The 24148-nt window shown below is 31.5% G+C and overlaps 1 protein-coding gene across 2 annotated transcripts in view; it reads left to right on the top strand.

Annotated features, from left to right (window-relative positions):
* Positions 1 to 24148, top strand: part of LOC118202239 (xaa-Pro aminopeptidase ApepP-like) — a 268101-nt gene that overhangs the window by 190881 nt on the left and 53072 nt on the right. For both annotated transcript variants that reach the window (XM_085818600.1, XM_085818601.1), the window contains exons 15-16: positions 23461 to 23530; positions 23629 to 23733. In XM_085818600.1, coding sequence (XP_085674726.1) covers positions 23461 to 23530; positions 23629 to 23733 — 175 coding nt within the window. The remainder of the gene's footprint in view (positions 1 to 23460; positions 23531 to 23628; positions 23734 to 24148) is intronic.

Consider the following 24148-nt stretch of genomic DNA (forward strand, 5'->3'; position numbering starts at 1 on the left):
GCTTGAACTTTCGATTATGTCAAATAGAATTCCGATATATATTTACTAATATGTAAAGGATCTACAAAGAGAAAGTATGATTCGATGTCCATCAAACAAAAAGTGGAATTGCTGTAAAAAAATGGATAAAAACATATCCTTTGTTTCTCTAACCATTCCGAAATCTTGTAAGGTTTATGTTAATTTTATTAACAGTTAAATTTTAAGTTAAAGTTCCTTTCCTGTCAAATTCTTAACTTCAACTTACTACTTCCGGCCAGAACGTAGTTTTGGAATTTGCTGACTATTTATTGAGAAGGAGCGGTATTTAAACCACGAAGTTACTTACTGAGTCAGAGAGAATCAGTTTCTGATTTACGCGCGTCTGCCTTTTTGGCCACTCTCCCTCTCAAAGCTGTTATTACGCACGGCCGTATTCAGGCCCTTATGATTCAGGCGTATTCAGGCTAAGCTTCGTAGTCAATTAATTTAAGGGGCCACCTCAATCTGAACCTTGATAGCTTCGGCTATACTTCTTTTAGTTAATCTTAATTTTAGTTTAATTCTTAGTCTTTTAAGTTCAAGTAAAAGTGCGGGCTTTGCTTGTACACTCCCAGGCGGAGTTTTGTTAAATCTTATTGAAATAATAAAGGGTTAGTTACCCTTCTATCTTGTTGTTTCTTGTCACTGAACTCTAGCGATTATTCGCTTATCAGTTCTTAGATTCCTCACTTCCAACATTAACTTAGAATTCCAAAGTGAGAAACTCTACAATCTGTTTATCAATTTCACGCTGCTCTGGGGGGGGGGGGGGACGTCGCGGCGCGCAATGAACTAGAAGTTGATCTGTTAGCACTATCCTTATCTTCAGGGCAGATGTTTTTATTTTATTCAGCTTATAATTCCTTACTAAATGTAGTATTTCATCTCGATGTATTCCGTCTTTGATATGATTTAAATCAAATTCCTTATCATTATAAATATCAGGAGTACACATCAAATAGTTTTCTGGTTGCAATTTTCTAATTTCGACTATGCGTAATGTGTGCTTTACGCATGCGCGCGTTGAAAGAAATGTTTAATAAAGTAAACAAATAAATATTAAGCTTTTCCTTTTAAAAATTTTGATACCCCTTAGATCATAATTGCTCTTTATTTCATAAATGACGGTTTCATATTTTTGATTTTATAATTTCTGCATGCCATCTTACCAGATTTAAACTGATGATCTATAATCCGGAAGAATCGATAATCCGGAATCGCCGAAGTCCCGACAAGTCCGGATTAAAGACTTTTGACTGTATATTGAAAGTCTCATTCAATAATATTATCAGCGTCATTAGCAATAATGGTTCATCATTTTGAAATGAAGTGCTGAAAACCCTTTTTGTGAAAGGAAAGTAGTTTAGATGCAAGAAATCCGGGAGACTTGTTTTCACTTCATCAGTATTTCAGTATGATTCTGTTCTGGAGATGGAAATAAATGATAATCAGTTGGAACAGTATCTGTTGAAGGAAAAACTGTCTTATCTAATTTCTTAATCTTCTGCTGAGTCATTCCACAAAACACAGAACAAAATGTTTTGAGACTGGGAGTCCTGGTTCAGGTGTTGCAACTGACTTGTAAAAAACATTTTTGTGCTTGATGTTGGGATCCATTTTTCATAATCTGATAAACAACTGTTCTTTCTGCCCTATTTACTGAGTTTGCCAGATGGAAGAATGCTGCACCTTTTTGTCCACACAAAGCTCACGCAGGAGTTGCTCATACAGGGAAGCTCATGTTTTTCTGTTTGCTGTAGATGTTCTTTTATGATATACCTTGATCACTATAGTTCATTGACTATTTCTGTGATAGTCTGATAAGCAAGAGTGGGCAACTTCCACAGAAGTATACATATATGCATATAATTAAGATTATCCTATCTAAGGAGAAGGTACAATGAAAATATTTAATAGGTCTCAAAAGTATAAATGGAAATATAGAAAGGTCAAAAGATGTATTGTATGATACGCAAGTATTATAACAAAAAATCTGATGTGTACACCACATGACTTCCTTGTACGGAATATTAAATTATACGCATTTTTTCTTGCATTTCATTTAAACTTATTGGATTGAATTAAATCTACTTCGCCAACAGCGCATAAACCACAATAGAATAAATGCATTCTTTAAAATTCTCTCTAGTATTTGTTTACCATAGCGACACTCTGGCGCTAGATTCACTTAACAGTATTATATTTCGTTCAGATTATAACTCATAATGCACAAAATTTATATCATTTAAAGAATAGAATTATCTAATCGTTGCCACATGTTCTATTCAAATACTGTAATAAAGCTAGAATGATGTATAAAAGAAATTAAGCAAACAAACAAAAAAAAAAAGAAACAATTTTTCACAGACGCTTTAGCATTTCTCATTCAATTAATTCAGTTCTCACTTCGCGACAAGGCAAAAATACATAAAAACTCAAAATATCTATATTAAAAATTACGAAGTAAATCTTAAACACTTATTTCCTCGAAAAAATTCCAGAAAGGATTAAGCATGATTTAATTAGCAATAATAAATGAAGGCGTTATCTTTGTTGTTGCGAAGCTAAGTTTCTCTAGATTGGCAACAAATCCACTAGTCTGCTGTTTCAAATATAAACAATCAATGGCCACCATAAAAAAAAAAAAAAAAAAAAAAAAAGGTTTAGCGGCACTTAACTAACTTTAAAATTGTTGATAATTCTAAAAATATTGCATACAGATTTACTACAGGCATAAAAACCTTAACCGGAAGAAAAAAAACAATGTAATTCAATCATTTTTAAAGCAAAAAATGTACAATTTGCAAACATATAAGTGTAAAGAAACTGAGATCACTGAGCCGGGTAACAGAGTGGCTATATATATAAATATATTTATATACGTTTGGTGCGTCCGATCGCAACCAAAATACGAGGTGCACATCTACATGTTATAGCAGTCCTATATACAAAATTTCAAGGTTCTGAGGCTACTCGTTTTTGAATTATGCGAGATACGTTCGTACAGACGCCACGAAAAATTCTCTTCAGAATTCATTTTAAAGCAGTTTTATAATTTTTTGGAGGAAACGAGTCTTTTATTCTGTTCTTACGTACAGATATCATGCAAAAATATCGCTAAATTGCATTCGATAGCGGTCAAAATGGATACTTTTGTTGAAATATGCTGCCTGAAACTCTTCGCGATTACAACACTTCCTTTCTACTTCGTACAAGGAAGTAAAAACATTGGTAATAACCTCAAAATTAAAGAAGCAATGCAAAATGAACTAATGAAAATGTAAATAAATGGTTAAAAATTATTAATTTTCCCTATTTGATGTCTCAAACAGAACTTTTTAGGGGATGAGTGTTTAAAACATTAAGTCGGTTTCATCATTGAGAGATGGATGAATAGCGTGTTTTGTTCCTCTCAGCGCTAGAAGAAATAAGGCCATTGTAAATTTAATTGCTTATTAAAAAAATACATTTAGATCATCTCGCATTGCTGAAAAGCTATCCCGACACGTTATTCGTCTTCGTGATTTAAAATTAAAGTAAGAATTAAATCTTATTCAAGTAAAAAAGTGCCAATAAAGCAAATAAAAGTAAAACGGAAAATGCGACAACTCATAATCCATAAAAATGCTTTTAGCCAAAAGAGCGTTTACCCCAGAAGGGCTATTAATTTCGTTTTGGCATTTTGCCTTGAAATCTTTGAAATTCTATACCGCTTTTCAAATTATTGCCACCAAATGTTATCGCCCTGTATTATATTTAAAGAAATTAAATAATGAATAATCTGCGTAAATGTATGTATGTTTCTTGCATTGTGATAAAACAAAGCTACCTAGAGCTATCAAGTTTTGAATAACGTAATTCTCCAACCGAATATGGGCAACTGGAAGCCTAAATTTTGTATTTTGAATTTGTTTTATTATGTATTTCATATTTTGACTAATTTTTGATTAACAAACTCAACGATTTCAAGGCGAGCAATGGCAACACTGTACGGAAAAAAAAAAAAAAAATTATCTCCAGCGCGGGAGGCAGCGTATCGGAAATTCTAAAAATGTGTTCATTTTAAAATTATTTTGCGATATTGTTGTTGAACTGAATTGTATGGTTTAAGTGCGAAAACATGATATTTTATAAAGAAAGGTAACTCACAATTATGCCCAAAAGGACGAAACAAAAGTAGCTAAATTCGCTACATTTGGTGGTATTGGAATAATTTTTTAGACTGACATATTTTCAACAAAGTTCCTCCAGTGTATAAGGTTAAATCAATCTGCAGGATTGTAATTTCACTTTCTAATGCATTTTCCCCAATATTAAATATTTCAGAAATTTTTGCAATAATATATTTTACATTTAAATTCCTTTTGAAAGCACAAGTTACATTTTGCATAATAACCTTTTAAATTTTCTAAAATAACGAAATGTGACCTCAAAGCTTTCAGTCACCTTTTTAATTTCTGCAGTGTATTCAATATTATAATTACAATTTTAATGTTTTTGTAAGCTATCAGATATATTTTTAAAGTGATTCAAATTTGTAGCGAAGCGGTATCTTAACTTTAAATTAATAAACCTAAGAATACATCACTGCGAGTGGACTGTAAAATTTAACCTTTATTCGCGGTTTGAACTTTCGAACACAACACAGCACAAAGTAAAACGACAGAGTTACAATTAGCGGTTTTAAGAATGCAAGAACAAAATGCGAACTACGCATACAATCTGCGCATTGCGAAATAATATCTAACAGACAGGCAGAGAGCTCTGGTGGCCGAAACATTCCGCCCGGCGTTGAAACATCGTTTCAAACTAAATAGCTTTTACAAAATGAAATTATCATAACAATATTAAATTATGCAAAAATGTATCATTAAAATATTCACAAGAAAACATAATATGAAATTATGCAATGAAACTAAATTATTCTCAAAACAGATGCACAGAAGCCTTGATACAATTCAGGAACTTATAGCTAAAGCAAAGTACAAAGTTATAATGCTTTAGGAAAAAAACTTAATCATTGATAGGCAAAACACTAAGTTTGTGAATTGGCCTTTTCAAAACTCCGTTAGCGGTTTTGATCTTCACGATACGCACAATATTATCTGAGCTAAGAAAAACTTCCAGCACTCTTCCTAATTTCCATCGTAGCGGGGGTAAATTGTCTTCCTTTATGATAACTAAATCATTAACCTTTAAATTAGGTTGCACTTTCAACCATTTTGAACGTCGTTGCAAATTAGAAATGTATTCATTGGACCATCTTTTCCAAAAGCTTTGAAACATTTTCTCAACAAGCTTCCAACGTTGCAATATAGGAATTTTTTGATCGTGTAAACTTTCTTCTGGTAAGGCAGTTAGCGGGGTACCAATTAAAAAATGGCCTGGCGTAAGTGCAGAAAATTCTGATGGATCTTCAGACAGTGGACACAAAGGTCGCGAATTTAAACAAGCTTCAATTTGAGCTAGCAATGTCATAAATTCTTCTTGCGTTAGAAGTTGTTCACCTATGGTTCGCTTGAGATGTAACTTTGTAGATTTGACTGCAGCTTCCCATAATCCTCCAAAATGTGGCGCTGCGGGAGGATTAAATATCCACTTAATACCTTCAGTAGAGCAATATTTATTAACCAATTCATTTTCCTTCAAGGAGTTTATTACTCTTTTCAATTCCTTATCTGCAGCAATAAAATTTGTGCCACAATCGCTATGCACTTCTATCGGTTTTCCTCTTCGAGATACAAAGCGCTTCAAAGCGGCAATAAATGATTCTGATGTAAGATTACCTACTAATTCAATATGTATAGCTCTTGTAGTAAAACACACGAATACACAAATGTAGCATTTCATTGGTTTTACTCTTCGACCTTGCCTGGGCTTCACTTGAAATGGCCCGGCGTAGTCAATTCCAACTTTGGAGAAAACCTTTGACGGAACGACTCTAGACGATGGTAAATCAGACATTATCTGGGTAGATGTTTTAGCTCGTACACGATGACATTTCACACATTTCCAAATCTGTTGTCTTACAACTGACCTAGCGTGGATTATCCAATATTCTCTTCTAATTACTGATAGCAATAGCAAGACCCTGCATGAAGATGGGATTCATGAAAATGATTCACTATAATCTGTGTTATGTGATGTTTCTTGGGCAACAAAATAGGATATTTTCTGTCCTGCGCGATGTTGGATTGTCTTAATCGTCCTCCAACGCATATAAGTCCATTCTTATCGATAAACGGGTTCAAAGAAAGGATCTTACTATTTGAGGTTAACGGTTGATTATTTTTCAGAAGATTATATTCATTAAAAAACTCATCCATTTGAACTACTCTAACAATTGCATTTCTAGCGTATTGCAATTCTTCGATTTTAAGGTAACCCTTAATTCTTGTTGCGGTAGATTTAGCTGAATTATTCGCAAACCGAAAACACCAAGCGATGATTCTTTTAAGTTTCAAAAATGATGAAACTTCATTAAGGACTGGAATTTGCGAAGCGACTGTTCCAATTGAACAAGAAATATTTTTCCGTTGTTCCCTTAAAGACTCTTCTGAAAATGGTAAGTTGAAAGAGAACGGAATATTATTTGAATTAAGCCACTGAGGACCTGTCCACCACAAGTCATGAGTAGAAAGCTCTGAAGGCAAAAAACCTCTTGATGCGCAATCAGCTGGATTCTCCTTTCCTTTTATGTGATTCCAATGCGATGAAGGTAAGACTGATTGAATTTCTGAAACGCGGTTGGCTACAAATGTTTGCCAGCGTGTTGGATCTGATTGTATCCAGGACAAAACTATCATTGAATCACTCCATGCGTAAATACTGTCAACATGAATTTGCAATGAATTCTGCACAGCTTGAATCAAATGCACTAATAGAACTGCAGAGCAGAGTTCTAAACGAGGAATAGAGATTACTTTCAGGGGAGCTACTCGAGTTTTTGATGTTAGTAGCTGCACCGAAATTGAAGAATGATTTGAAGACTTTAAATAAATCACTGCGGCGTAAGCTTTCTCTGATGTGTCACAGAAACAATGAAGTTCTATATTTGTAGATTTGAGCAATAATACTCTCCTAGGAATATGAATGCATTCAAGATTTGCGATATTTTCACAATAGATTTTCCATCTTTGATTGATTTCATCTGGCAAGGGATCATCCCACGAGATTTGTAATTTCCATATGTCTTGAAGCAAGATTTTTGCTGCAACTATAAAAGGTGCTAAACAACCAAGTGGATCAAAGATTTTCGAAATAGAAGATAAAATTATTCTTTTAGTAGAACACTCTCTGTTTTCGAGATTTCCAAAGTGGCAAGTAAACTCGTCTTGCGTTGGATACCACTCCAAACCCAATAATTTTATTGATTTAGTATCAACTACTGTACATGAAGAATTTGAGTTCCGAGCACTCAAAGCAGTTTCCAAAATCGAGCGATCATTTGTACACCATTTATGCAATTGAAAGCCACCTTTTTGTAAAAGTTCACTCAGTTGTGAAATTAACTCTACTGCGTCTTCTACTGTGTCTGAACCAAATAGGACATCATCAATATAACAATTGTGTAATATTATTTCAGCTGCCTTTGGGAATTTAGTTACTTCGTCAATTGTTAGTTGTTTGAGTACGCGAGTAGCCAGGTATGAAGCGGAAGTAGTGCCGTACGTAACTGTGCACAACCTGTAAGTTTTAATCGGCTTCGATGGATCATCTCTCCAAAATATTTTTTGGTAATCGCGATCTTCATCATGAATTTGAACTTGTCGATACATTTTCAATAAGTCACTAGTAATGGCTATGGGATAGCATCTAAACCTCAAAAGAATAGTAAATAAGTCGTCTTGTACTTTGGGACCATTCATTAGCGTGTCATTAAGCGATATACCTGATGTAGTTTTGGCACTAGCATTGAAAACGACGCGTAGTTTTGTGGTAAGACTTGATTCTTTTAGCACGTGATGATGAGGTATATAATAATGAAAATTTACTTTATCTGGATTATCATCGGATAATTCTTCCATGTGTCCAAGTGATAAATATTCGGACATGAAGTCTTTATACTGTTGATATACTTCAGGAGTTTTTATTAATTTTTGTTCCAGACTAAGAAAGTTTCGAAAGGCTGATGGTCTGGAATTACCCAACTCATTTCTTTTAGGCTTGAATGGCAGTTTTACTGAGTAACGACCCTTTTCACTACGCACGTGATTTTCCACGAAATGATTTTCACACAATCTTTCCTCTTTAGTTAAAGGTTTCGATGTGGGAATTTATTCCAAATCCCAAAATGATTTAACTAATTCCTCCGTGTTTACGTTTAGCGTATTGACTGAAACCTGCTTACGGTTTGGGAATTCAAAATGTGTAGTTCCAGCAATTATCCATCCTAACTTAGAACAACATGCAAATGGAAGATTTTTGCCCCTTTTAATTACCTCGCCATTTATTAAAGTAAGGAATACGTTAACTCCAAGTAAAATATCAATTTCTCCCGATTCATGAAATGTAGGATCTGCTAAAGTTAAATCCTCGAAACTTTCATATAAATTCAAAGGTAATGTTACACTTGGAATGTTTCCTGTAATTTTGTCTATTATGTAAGCGGATGTTGAAATTCTGTAATTAGTATTAAAATGAGGTGTAAACAACAACTCAACTTCTCCAGTAGTAGTTGTATTGAAAGTACCTAAGCATGACACTAATATCTTCGAATCCTTTATGCTCAATCCTAAATTGATAGCTGTTTTCCGACGAATAAATGATTTTTCACTACCTGAATCTAGTAAACATCTACAATTTATGAATTCCTGGTTTGAGTTTTGAACCTTAATTAAAGCAGTACACAAAAGTACATGACTACGTTTACCATTAGCATGAGCACCAAAATGTTGATTTTCATAGTTGTTTGCACAAACAGTTGGAGAAACCTCACTCAAAGTGTTTTCTGGTTTAATTTGCGATTTCGGAACAAACACTTGTGCTTCCAGTGAAGGGAATCTAGATGCATTTTTTGGTTTGAAATTATTTTCTAAATGCAAAATGCTATGATGATGCTTAAAACAATGCTTGCAGGTGTTTGCACTCATACACATTTTAACTTTATGGACATTAGACAAGCAATTAAAACAAAGTTTATTAGTCTTAACAAACTCTATTCGTTTTTGCACTGGTAAATTTAAAAAATTAGAACACCTGTATAAAAAATGATCTTCTTTACAAAATAAGCAGGTAGAATTAGAAATCTGAGAAGTAACCCTATTATACACTGGTTTATCTGATTTATGCGTTTTACTAACTAAAGGTTTACTGTTCTGTAATGTTCTAGCGTAATTCTTCAAAAATTCTATCAAGTCATTCAACTTTGGTATTTCATCTTTTTTTAATTGACGCTCCCACCACAACTTTGTCGAAACGTCAAGTTTTTGCAAAATAATATACAACAACAAAGTATCAGTAAAATTATCTATCCTTTGATCTAATATTTCCAATGAGCGAGTTATTTCGTTTACGTTATCTACTAAACTTAATATCGAGGATGCAGATTCCTTTTGTATTTGTGAAACGTTAAGAATTCTTTTAATAAAAGCAAATATCTGTTCTCTCTTATTAGAAAATCTCTCTTCTAGTAAATTCCAAGCAATACTGAAATTTTGATCAGCTATGGGAATTGACTGAATAATGCGATAAGCATCATTTTTCAAAGAACTCTTTAAATATTGTAATTTTTGAGCTCCAGAAAGATTTGAATTGTTGCGAACACTAGCGTTAAATAAATCTTTAAATGTTATCCATTCAGTTAAATTTCCGCTAAATGTGTGTAAAGATAATTTCGGTAACTTTAAACTTTCAGAGATTGATTCAGGTACGACAGGTTTGTCGCCATTTGCATTTACGACCTTGTAAATCTTTAACTTACGAATAATTTTTAAGTGAACCTCCTCAATTTTCTCTAAAATCGACTGTTCTTCCTCAACGAAAGTGTCTATTTTTTCATCATCACAACTTGTATAAATTTCTCTAAATAGAGATTTAAAATCTTCCTTAAAAATTTTACATTTTTCTAAGATTAATTCAGCTTCAGCATTATCTAAGTTATCATAATCTATTCTCTCAATAAATTTAGTTAACTGTGTTTTCAAAATTTTCTTTCGCTTTTTTTCTATATCTGACATTTTGAAAATATTCTAAATTCTCGATTTTACTAATACTTTAAACACAACAATAGTAGCAAATAAGGAAATCTCAAATGCAATTAAAATGCGTTAACTATTTCACTCACCTCGAACATTGTATCCATTCCGTAAGTCTTGAGAATTCTAAACCGAAATTTCATTATCAACTCCATTACGGACACGTAGAATTCTTATTCACAAGCGCGGGTTTTTCTCGAAGCTCCGGTGTATGACGACCAAATAATGTAGCGAAGCGGTATCTTAACTTTAAATTAATAAACCTAAGAATACATCACTGCGAGTGGACTGTAAAATTTAACCTTTATTCGCGGTTCGAACTTTCGAACACAACACAGCACAAAGTAAAACGACAGAGTTACAATTAGCGGTTTTAAGAATGCAAGAACAAAATGCGAACTACGCATACAATCTGCGCATTGCGAAATAATATCTAACAGACAGGCAGAGAGCTCTGGTGGCCGAAACAAAATTATTTTGCGGCAGATCTTCCATTAGCTTAATTTTTTTTTTATATTAATGCTACTGATAATTTGAGATATTGCTTTGTTTTTACAGACAGTTCTAAGTTTAAATAATTTTATTTCGATGTAAAATATGTAATAGACACTAAATCACTGAGCCAGGTTTCATTATTTAAAATTTGCCTATTCTTTATTTACTTTATTACTCTTTGAGATAAATTAATTCTGTTAATAAATCACGAAACCATTCCAGAAAGTTACTTCTGCTTAGCCATCTTACATTGGTATGTAATAATAATTCTGGCTTTCCTTCATTAAGTTATGCCTCGAAAAGATGCCGTTTTCAACAACTTCATCTGAGAGAATTAACAATTTTGAATGCTTTTGAATTTAATCTTTTTCTGGCTAATACTGGTGAAGTCATAAAATTTGTTGAAACAGGAAACATAAAAAGTGTGTTATGCTCTCATTGGGATTTAACCTTCTCACCTCCCGATGTTAGCTGGTGTAACGGTGTCTAGTGCACAGTGTAAGTAGAAAAGTTCCTTCTACACATGCTAATCAATTATGATGCAGTGGTAGCTCAAAAAAATTAACTGAGAATTCATTATTATTTTGGCATAGAATTATAAATCCGTTCATATGGCCTATTATTGCTCCTGTTCTATCTGTTGTAATTGAAAATAATATAAAAAGTAGTGAATAGTTTCAGATTAGTGAAGTTTTCGAAAAGAGTTAAATGTACCTAACGGTCTAGTGATATTCATTAAAAACCATAGGAATAAAGAAAAAAGCCATTATGTTGTGTCATTTATATCTGATGATTCATCAAACTTAATGTGTAAACAAAGCATCTATTAATATTGTTACGAAATGTTCAGGCGCGGAAAGATAGCTTCCCCGCAAAGCAGTTTTAGGGTTGCCATAAAATAGCAAGGAAGGTAGGGTTACCACATTTGGCGAGAAATCGCCCATTTTTCGACACACTTGGCGACACCCCATGGACGGATGGAGAACCTTCTGGAACGAATTCTTACTGGTTTAGCCCAGAATGTTCTCGAACACAAGCCGAAAGCTATATAAATCCTACTGGTTCGTAGTCAGTTAGTGTCTCAGTGAATGTGTCTCGTCTAGCGAGTCATTCCCTGCGGAGTCGATCGAGTTGACAGCCGGGCAGCGAGTGCGGAGTGGGTCGTCGAGTGCACCGAAGGAGTCTCTTAGTGTATCGCGGTTAGTGCATCGTCAAGAGAGCGTGTTGAGCTCCGGTTACGACTGAACTGAAGAGTCAGTCTGTGCTCTGTGTGTCGTCGAGTGCATTGCGAGTTGTAGCGTGGAGAGTCTCGAGAGTACGTAGAGTTCCGAGAACGACTGAGCAGAGTCGGGAGCTGTACTCTGGTGCTTTGCAGGGAAGCTGTCTCCACCGTTATTGCCTGACAGTGCGAAGGCTGTGTCGCTGATTGTTCCAGCGTGTTTATAGTAGATCTTCGACGACTGTAAAAGTGTTTTGGAGATGTCCTAAGAACACTGGCCAATAAAGTATGTTTCGATACTTCTTCAAGTGTCGTCGTTATTCACTCCAAATCTACGAACTCCGTACGAACGTAAAGGAAGAAAATAACATAACAAGTGGTGTCAGGAAAAAAAGTAACAATATTGTTATGTAACTGTTCTCCAGGGGCGTAGCTAGAGGGGGCAAGACGGGACATCTATCCTCGGGCGCAGAATCCAAGGGGCGCCAAACTGATGTTACGATATTTTAGAATTAAATTTTTTTCCATCAGTAGCATGAAAATGACAGTTCTGCGACAGGAGGAGCTGAGGGCGTGGTCAATGACGTCACACATAGGGCGGGGCCAAAGCAAACGTCATCACACTAGGAGGCGTGGTTTCGAGTGGAGTTGAGTTGTAGACCTCCTGCTTTTCATTTAAAGTTAGTTTTTTAAATTGGCAACAGGAAATATTTTCTGCATCTTAATTTTGATGAAATGGCGATGCTGCCCTCTCTTGACGAAAAAGTGAATTATATGTTTTAGAAATATATTTTTAAGTCTAGTGTTAAATTATACAATGCGCGACTCTGAAAACAAGGTAAAAGAAACAAATATAAAAAAGACTTTCCTTTAATGATAGTTCATCATGTTATGAAAAAGTAACTACAAAATAATTTGTTTTTATTACTCAATTTTATTCTGATACTTTTATCCTTTCTAGTTTTCCATGAAACTTTAACTTATTTCTCAGGTTTTCTGTTTTCATAATAACATATTCATTTACTGTCATATTTTTTTAATACTTAACGTTTCTAATTTGTAATATTTTATTTAATTTCCACATACTATTTTGTTTCATACCTTTCATAAATTTCAGCATACCCTGATTTTTAACTTATATGTTATATTTCACAAACGTTCCCACACATGCTGTTTATTTGTTACATTACTTAATTTTAGATGCAATTTCACACTTTTTTAACGTTATAATGTTCAATATATTCTGAATTTTAACTTCATTTACTTTTTTAAACATTCTAGTATTTTATACACACTTTAACTTAGTGGTTTGAAATTCTATTTAAAAAGAAACGTTTATTTTTCGTGATCTTAGTTCTTTTACTACATTTTCTACAAAATTTCTAATTTCTTTCACATGTTCAACAATATCTTCCTAACATTACCGAATATTTTTTTAAAAATCTTAAGTCTATAACTGTTAATTACTTCTCTTACGTTCATGATTTCTCTTCTGTGTTTATATTTCTTAATTCTAGTTTAACTTATTTATTATAACGTTTTTATTTCTGTCTCATCACTCGTAATTCCAACATTTTATCCCTTTTTATTCATTTTAACGATATGGATTGTTTTCATTTACTCCATATTAAAACATTTCCTTACAATTTTTAAAATACTTGTTTTATTCTCCGATCATAATAGATCATCTACAGGTTTTACTCAGAAATTTCCATTCACAACTTTACAGTTTAAAACCATTTATATCTAACTGTATTTCTTTCTCATATAGTTTTACGATCTTCAAAGTGTCTAACATCATGTTTAGTTTTAAATCCCTATTACCTTTAAGTGTGCTGATAATTTTCATTTCTAATTTTACATCCACATTCAGTGTTTCATCCACACATACCAAAATATTTATTACATCTTCTGATATTTAGTCTATGTCATATTTCAGTACTTCAAATTAATTTACACTGCTTACATTATTATTTTTTCATGTTTTAGAGACACTGACTATACTAATTTTACTATTTTTCCTACACTAATTGCATCTTTGTCAGCACTCATGATAAACTAGCAATTGTTTTGCATCACATGCATAAAGAAATTCTTAAAACCAACTTTTTCAATATCGTACTCAAATTACTGTTTTCCAGAGGGGAAATGGCACACCAGCGGCCAGGCGGTAAAGTCGCTGAACACTGGTAGTTCGGTCCGAGGTTCGAATCCCGCGAACGGGCTGGCTGCATGGGTGTTTTCGTGGTTTTCCCCATGTGTAACGTGTATACGAGCCAGTTTCCCTTAGAAAGTCCTCCACAAAGGCATCCCTCCCCTTAGGCAGATAGCCCTAGTGTGCTTTGCCATAATTAAATACACACACCAACACCAGATGGGAAATACCAGTATTCTTTAGTTTTACTCTGTTACATCTTTTTAAATTTTAACATGTTACTTTTAATTCTAACATACATCTTTTGAACAGTTTTTTCTTTTAATGATAGCCTTACCTTATTTGTTCAAATTAATTCTTTCATTCACCTTCTTTACTACCTTTCAGTACCTTCATAATTCACTATGCAAACGCAATGTCTTTCACTGACATTCTGTTTAATAATACTACAAGTTTCGTTAATTGACAAAAAGCGAATTATTTCTCATTTCAAAATAGAACTACTATATTTTTGCACAAACATTACCTTCATCCATTCAAGACGCCCCTTAACCTGTAACTGACGTAGCGATAGGAAAGGAGACACTTATCATATGCTCTTTCGACATTTGAGGTTTTTAGAACTTCTTTGGCAAGTATATCAGTACCATCAGAAAATATACTTGACATTTTTACCCAGTTTAAAGGCAACATACTGTTATAAGAAGGGTTTTAGTTAAATTTATAAGACAAATAAACACATTTTGTGCTAAATAGGCATAAACATTTAGATTCAGAATATTTCTTTTAAATCTGATGTAAGACTTGAATTTCATTCATGATACGGATTGTCTCTTGATTTTTTTGTTTACCTTACACTAATAGAAAATTTTTATTTTACAAGTTCAGCTTTTAACGAAATAAAAACTACGACACACCTGCTGTTTTTAAGAAAAGGAACTTTGATATATTTCTGGAAATGTAAATGCTTTTAGAGTATTTTTCTTTCAATAACGTTGATTTTCATTACTTTACTAATTTCAATAATTCTCTTATTAGCTAATATGAATGAAAGATTATCAAAAATGTGACACAGTATAACTCTTACGAACATACGTACCTTTACCAGCATACAGATATTACCGATTGAAATGAAGAAAGATACAGATATTTTACTCCAATCTACATTAAATAAAAAAAAATATTTAAAATTTCATACATTCCAAAGAATAAACGAAAACTCAATAGATATTGTCATGTTTGTATATATGAGATAAAAGGTTTATGAATGGTATTTAAAGTAATGCTTAGAACTTCATAAAAGCGAACATTCACAATGTTAATACACATATCATTAGTTATTTACATTAATCAATGTAATATTAATCATTACATGTACTATATGCATATATATTTAAAGTTTAATTGTCTTACAATTGAATAATTAACTATTGAGAGAAAGAGGTTCATATCTTACACGATTTAATTCACATGGAACAAATTTTTCCATCAACCACATTGAACCACGTTTATTAAATTCGCTCTTTTATTTCTGCATTTTCACACTCACGACACATTTTAAATGTAACTATTGATTACCATTTCAAACACCGATATCATAACTCAGTGTAACACTACACCATAACTCATTTTTTTCCCTACTAACTACAATTTTATATGTTCAAGAAGTACATCTAAGACATGATCATTTTCTATGTTCTAGAAAATCAATTCAATTGCGAACATACTATTAAGACTTGCGATTTTAGAAGACTTACATGTATTAACGATGTCAACGTTTTTTCGTTTTTGTAAGATTCGCATCAAACCATGTCGCATTCGAATGTGGTGTAAGAGATCACTTTTTCTTTTAAACACTTGTAAACAATGGATGCAATTTATAAGAAGAGAAGTATCATGCTGCTTCAAAACATCATCATCAGCATATTTCTGTTTCTTTTGACACCAGCAAAATTTAAAAAAAAGTTTCGTGAGATTTTCTTCAAATTCTGTTTTACTTGAAAAAATGTCCGAACATTCAATACGATGTAAAGATTCATATTGTTTTAAATTCTCATGCTCACTAAATATTTTTTATCATGATTTACTCTTAAAAGTAACTTTATAAGTTTTCATATCCTTTTTACGTGAAAAGAACTTGGGATTATTCACTACAAAATTCTAAGACGAGAAGCTTCGCGACTTTTCAAACTATAAACTTAAATTTCTTAGGACATACACTACATCTGATGTTTCTTTCATGAGATTTTAAATATCTCTTCAGATTACTCGTATTCAAGAAACCTTACAAATATATCACATAAGTTCAGCGAATAATCGCTTCATAAACTCTTAAATTTTCAACACAAGTGAATCACTTGAAGCATATACTGCACTGTAAACATACAATACTTAAAAAAAAAATGTTATAAAAAATAAAAATACATTCATTTCAGCAAGAAGCTTTTCTATTTAAATACATTTATTTATTTCCAAAGAACAAGTTTCTGTATTATACATAAAATATACTTAGAATTTTCTTTCATTAGTTAATATTAAATTAACAGCAATATCCATTTACTGACATTTGATATACATGTTTGCTTTAAAATTAAAACTAAAATTTCAATATATTTCTAATAAAAAAAACATAAGGAATAAAAATAGTCATAACATCAAACAAACACAGAAATTTAAATAGAATAGCTGTACTTATATCAATGCATTTTTATAATCTTCATAACATTTCGATTCAAAAAACCTATCACAAAATAAATGAACAATTTTTTTCTGCCTTAAAGAATCTCTTATATTTTTGAAATTAATACATAAAAATATATCTTCACCAATATATTTAATTCTATTATCAACACTTATTATAATGCAATCATGTCTTGTTTGTGAAGGATGATTTACAATGCAACCTTCGCATTTAAATAGTTTTTTAATCACTGAATTTAATTCAGTTTTGATAGAGTTTATGAGTTCTTTAAAAAGTTCATCATCATCACTTGCCATATCCGAACAATTGTTTTTACATTTGATTTGCAACGGTAAAATAATTTCAAAAATACTTTTATATAAAGTATTAGATACATCAGGAATAATTTCTTTCAATTTTTTAAAATATCACAGTTTACTTTTAGGTATGTAGGTTTTAGTTTAAAAAATTTTCATCTTGTTTAAAAACTTGTTGAAAAATACACTCACCTTCTTTGTTGAAAACTACCAACTCGTTATTGCAAATGATGCTGGCACTCGTATAGACAAGATTAAATTCATATATTTTTGAGGAAATTTCTTGCCATGTTGCAGGAGTTATAACAACACCGCGTGTAGTAGGGTATAATATTTTATTTTGTTCCATACATTCACGTAGATGAATGTTCATTCTGTTTTCAAACTGATTTATGGACACAAAATATCCCCAACCAAGAGTCCACTGTGCAATCAACTTCGAACTTTCTTTTTTCTGTTCTCGATTATTCGGCATGAAGATATTTTCAGGAACAGATTTCATATAGTGGGCAAACCAGTCATCCTCTGGAAGTTCATCCTCATTATCTTCCTAGCGTCGTTTTTTAATTTTCGAAATTTTTATGTTTCGGAATGTAATACTAATTCTAGGGTCTTTAACGTCAGGTTGAGAGGGTATTCCATGCATTCAAAATTGATTCGTTGGGGATTTCATTACAAGGAGAGTTCCATGAGTTATGTCCACGCTTCGAGATGTGAAATTTCGCCTGGTAAATACCATTTGACGTTTTGCACCTAAACTGATGATAGGTATATCACTTTCAGGTTCGACACAAGTTTCATTGTCTTTATGCGTTGAAATTTTCGCCACTCCGTCAGGATAATAGTTCAATAAAGCAAAATTATATTTTTTGCCAGTTATCGTTTCAACATAATCTTTTACATTTAGAAGAGTTTGAGTCAAGTGATGATGATGAACTTTTTAAAGAACTCATAAACTCTATCAAAACTGAATTAAATTCAGTGATTAAAAAACTATTTAAATGCGAAGGTTGCATTGTAAACCATCCTTCACAAACAAGACATGATTGCATTATAATAAGTGTTGATAATAGAATTAAATATATTTGTGAAGATATATTTTTATGTATTAATTTTTAAAATATAAGAGATTCTTTAAGGCAGAAAAAAATTGTTCATTTATTTTGTGATAGGTTTTTTGAATCGAAATGTTATGAAGATTATAAAAATGCATTGATATAAGTACAGCTATTCTATTTAAATTTCTGTGTTTGTTTGATGTTATGATTATTTTTTTTCCTTATGTTTTTTTAATAGAAATATATTTAAATTTTAGTTTTAATTTTAAAGCAAACATGTATATCAAATGTCAGTAAATGGATATTGCTGTTAATTTAATATTAACTAATGAAAGAAAATTCTAAGTATATTTTATGTATAATACAGAAACTTGTTCTTTGGAAATAAATAAATGTATTTAAATAGAAAAGCTTCTTGCTGAAATGAATGTATTTTTATTTTTTATAACACTTTTTTTTTAAGTATTGTATGTTTACAGTGCAGTATATGCTTCAAGTGATTCACTTGTGTTGAAAATTTAAGAGTTTATGAAGCGATTATTCGCTGAACTTATGTGATATATTTGTAAGGTTTCTTGAATACGAGTAATCTGAAGAGATATTTAAAATCTCATGAAAGAAACATCAGATGTAGTGTATGTCCTAAGAAATTTAAGTTTATAGTTTGAAAAGTCGCGAAGCTTCTCGTCTTAGAATTTTGTAGTGAATAACCCCAAGTTCTTTTCACGTAAAAAGGATATGAAAACTTATAAAGTTACTTTTAAGAGTAAATCATGATAAAAAAATATTTAGTGAGCATGAGAATTTAAAACAATATGAATCTTTACATCGTATTGAATGTTCGGACATTTTTTCAAGTAAAACAGAATTTGAAGAAAATCTCACGAAACTTTTTTTTAAATTTTGCTGGTGTCAAAAGAAACAGAAATATGCTGATGATGATGTTTTGAAGCAGCATGATACTTCTCTTCTTATAAATTGCATCCATTGTTTACAAGTGTTTAAAAGAAAAAGTGATCTCTTACACCACATTCGAATGCGACATGGTTTGATGCGAATCTTACAAAAACGAAAAAACGTTGACATCGTTAATACATGTAAGTCTTCTAAAATCGCAAGTCTTAATAGTATGTTCGCAATTGAATTGATTTTCTAGAACATAGAAAATGATCATGTCTTAGATGTACTTCTTGAACATATAAAATTGTAGTTAGTAGGGAAAAAAATGAGTTATGGTGTAGTGTTACACTGAGTTATGATATCGGTGTTTGAAATGGTAATCAATAGTTACATTTAAAATGTGTCGTGAGTGTGAAAATGTAGAAATAAAAGAGCGAATTTAATAAACGTGGTTCAATGTGGTTGATGGAAAAATTTGTTCCATGTGAATTAAATAGTGTAAGATATGAACCTCTTTCTCTCAATAGTTAATTATTCAATTGTAAGACAATTAAACTTTAAATATATATGCATATAGTACATGTAATGATTAATATTACATTGATTAATGTAAATAACTAATGATATGTGTATTAACATTGTGAATGTTCGCTTTTATGAAGTTCTAAGCATTACTTTAAATACCATTCATAAAACTTTTATCTCATATATACAAACATGACAATATCTATTGAGTTTTCGTTTATTCTTTGGAATGTATGAAAGTTTAAATATTTTTTTTTATTTAATGTAGATTGGAGTAAAATATCTGTATCTTTCTTCATTTCAATCGGTAATATCTGTATGCTGGTAAAGGTACGTATGTTCGTAAGAGTTATACTGTGTCACATTTTTGATAATCTTTCATTCATATTAGCTAATAAGAGAATTATTGAAATTAGTAAAGTAATGAAAATCAACGTTATTGAAAGAAAAATACTCTAAAAGCATTTACATTTCCAGAAATATATCAAAGTTCCTTTTCTTAAAAACAGCAGGTGTGTCGTAGTTTTTATTTCGTTAAAAGCTGAACTTGTAAAACAAAAATTTTCTATTAGTGTAAGGTAAACAAAAAAATCAAGAGACAATCCGTATCATGAATGAAATTCAAGTCTTACATCAGATTTAAAAGAAATATTCTGAATCTAAATGTCTGTGCCTATTTAGCACAAAATGTGTTTATTTGTCTTATAAATTTAACTAAAACCCTTCTTATAACAGTATGTTGCCTTTAAACTGGGTAAAAATGTCAAGTATATTTTCTGATGGTACTGATATACTTGCCAAAGAAGTTCTAAAAACCTCAAATGTCGAAAGAGCATATGATAAGAGTCTCCTTTCCTATCGCTACGTCAGTTACAGGTTAAGGGGCGTCTTGAATGGATGAAGGTAATGTTTGTGCAAAAATATAGTAGTTCTATTTTGAAATGAGAAATAATTCGCTTTTTGTCAATTAACGAAACTTGTAGTGTTATTAAACAGAATGTCAGTGAAAGACATTGCGTTTGCATAGTGAATTATGAAGGTACTGAAAGGTAGTAAAGAAGGTGAATGAAAGAATTAATTTGAACAAATAAGGTAAGGCTATCATTAAAAGAAAAAACTGTTCAAAAGATGTATGTTAGAATTAAAAGTAAGATGTTAAAATTTGAAAAGATGTAACAGAGTAAAACTAAAGAATACTGGTATTTCCCATCTGGAAAACAGTAATTTGAGTACGATATTGAAAAAGTTGGTTTTAAGAATTTCTTTATGCATGTGATGCAAAACAATTGCTAGTTTATCATGAGTGCTGACAAAGATGCAATTAGTGTAGGAAAAATAGTAAAATTAGTATAGTCAGTGTCTCTAAAGCATGAAAAAATAATAATGTAAGCAGTGTAAATTCATTTGAAATACTCAAATATGACATAGACTAAATATCAGAAGATGTAAGAAATATTTTGGTATGTGTGGATGAAACACTGAATGTGGATGTAAAATTAGAAATGAAAATTATCAACACACTTAAAGGTAATAGGGATTTAAAACTAAACATGATGTTAGACACTTTGAAGATCGTAAAACTATATGAGAAAGAAATACAGTTAGATATAAATGGTTTTAAACTGTAAAGTTGTGAATGGAAATTTCTGAGTAAAACCTGTAGATGATCTATTATGATCGGAGAATAAAACAAGTATTTGAAAAATTGTAAGGAAATGTTTTAATATGGAGTAAATGAAAACAATCCATATCGTTAAAATGAATAAAAAGGGATAAAATGTTGGAATTACGAGTGATGAGACAGAAATAAAAACGTTATAATAAATAAGTTAAACTAGAATTAAGAAATATAAACACAGAAGGGAAATCATGAACGTAAGAGAAGTAATTAACAGTTATAGACTTAAGTTTTTTAAAAAAATATTCGGTAATGTAAGGAAGATATTGTTGAACATGTGAAAGAAATTAGAAATTTTGTAGAAAATGTAGTAAAAGAACTAAGATCACGAAAAATAAACGTTTCTTTTTAAATAGAATTTCAAACCACTAAGTTAAAGTTTGTATAAAATACTAGAATGTTTAAAAAAGTAAATGAAGTTTAAATTCAGAATATATTGAACATTATAACGTTAAAAAAGTGTGAAATTGCATCTAAAATTAAGTAATGTAACAAATAAACAGCATGTGTGGGAACGTTTGTGAAATATAACATATAAGTTAAAAATCAGGGTATGCTGAAATTTATGAAAGGTATGAAACAAAATAGTATGTGGAAATTAAATAAAATATTACAAATTAGAAACGTTAAGTATTAAAAAAATATGACAGTAAATGAATATGTTATTATGAAAACAGAAAACCTGAGAAATAAGTTAAAGTTTCATGGAAAACTAGAAAGCATAAAAGTATCAGAATAAAATTGAGTAATTAAAAACAAATTATCTTGTAGTTACATTTTCATAACATGATGAACTATCATTAAAGGAAAATCTTTTTTATATTTGTTTCTTTTACATTGTTTTCAGAGTCGCGCATTGAATAATTTAACACTAGACTTAAAAATATATTTCTAAAACATATAATTCACTTTTTCGTCAAGAGAGGGCAGCATCGCCATTTCATCAAAATTAAGATGCAGAAAATATTTCCTGTTGCCAATTTAAAAAACTAACTTTAAATGAAAAGCAGGAAGTCTACAACTCAATCAACAATCTAAAAACAACTCAACTCCACTCGAAATCACGCCTCCTAGTGTGATGACGTTTGCTTTGGCCCCGCCCTCTGTGTGACGTCATTGACCACGCCCTCAGCTCCTCCTGTCGCAGAACTGTCATTTTCATGCTACTTCCATCCTTGGCAAGCAGTAGGGGGCGCGAAATCTTCAGTTGTCCCTGGGCGCTGAAAACCCTAGCTACGACTCTGCTGTTCTCTTGCATTTCCTTTTAGTTTCTCAGTTCACTGCATCATAGTATTTTGAGAGAATTGCAGATCATTAATTGGAGCAATAATTTCAATGTTATTCTTAAAATCATTAAAAGGTGAATCTGCCCTTTCTAAGAAGTCTCCCGTAATAAATTTCCCGTCAGAAAATGGTTTGCATTTTTTTACTAAAATATGGCTGATTTTATTAATGATGCAATAGTTACTTTATGCAATTTTAGCATGGGCTTCCCCAAAACACTTTGTTGAGCTCTTAACCATAAGATCCTTAATTTTATTTTCCTCAAATCACTATTTGGTAAATAATCTGTTTTATATTTGTTTTGTAAAATTGAAAGATGCCTGTTTAGGTTCCTGATTTTAATGGCATTCCATATTAAGCAACAGCATTTATCATTCGTCTTTTTAAAAAGCAGATTAAGTTCCCGAGCTTCATGAAAATGATAAGTCTTTGATTTACTTGATTTAGTACTCGTTTCGAGAGGTCTTAAAAGAGAAAATGTTATACAACTTTCAAAGAAGGTACTTACATTTTTGCACAGCAATTTTATTAAGAAATTTGACACTTTTCTAAACATTTTAATGTATTTTACCTCTGTGGTGAATACTAAAAAGCAACACAGCAGTGCAAATTTATGTATTGTTACACTAAGGATTGAAAGAGGCCAGGAACCTGCTAGATAGTGAGCTGTTGGTCACGTAAAAATGACGTAACTTTTCGGTTAACTCTATAATTATGCAGAAAATGCAGCCCATTTTAAAATGATATCAGATTTTTAAAATGATACCAGAATGATATCAGTATAATATGCACCTAACAGAGTGATAAGTATGGGACAGTTCTAGATCTTTTAAGATTTCCTGAAAACTTAAGATATCGTATTTTTATTGTATTTTTTTATTACCTGCTTAATGTATTTTAATCAAAAGAAGCACAAATTTTCCTTTTGTTAGGAAGCATATACAAGAGTATTGATGGGTGCTATTAATTTGATAACAGCTACTTTTCCTGAAGGTGTTCGAGGTAAATACTTTTGTGAATCCTAATTTTTTTATGCTGTTATCTCCCTGTTTCATATTCAGTATTGATTAATTTGTTTTGCTTTTCTCCCTTCCTTAAAGATATTGATGTAGATATTTTAGCTCGGCGACCACTTTACAATATTGGCTTAGACTACCTTCATGGAACTGGACATGGTATTGGTTATTACTTAGGCGTGCATGAAGGTAATTAAGCATTCCACTTAAAGCATAATGAAATGTGAGAAAAATATTTTGATTTTGACATGCTTTATTTTATTAATTGCCATTGTAATAAATTTTTCAAATTACGGATTTAAAACAGATAAATTAGCATAGGGTTTACCAGTATTTTGTAAGAAAAACTATGCTTATTTCTTTTACACATGCTAAGAGAATGCCTAACAGTGGCTGAGCGAATAAGACTGCTGATCTCTGATAGGTTTGCTACCTCATCAACAGACTATTGCCTGAAGTTTCTTCATTTTATAACGTAGTTTCCTTAGAAACTCTCTTCAACGGTATCCCTAATTATGCTTCTATTGAGATTATTAGATAGTTAATAGATTAATTATATAGCTTCCATTGAGAATATTTTTGAGAGAAAAAGTGAGAATCGGGA

This window comes from Stegodyphus dumicola, chromosome 6, assembly GCF_044657685.1.
Source record: "Stegodyphus dumicola isolate Sdum_Otavi_A_Nest chromosome 6, ASM4465768v1".
NCBI lineage: Eukaryota > Metazoa > Arthropoda > Arachnida > Araneae > Eresidae > Stegodyphus > Stegodyphus dumicola.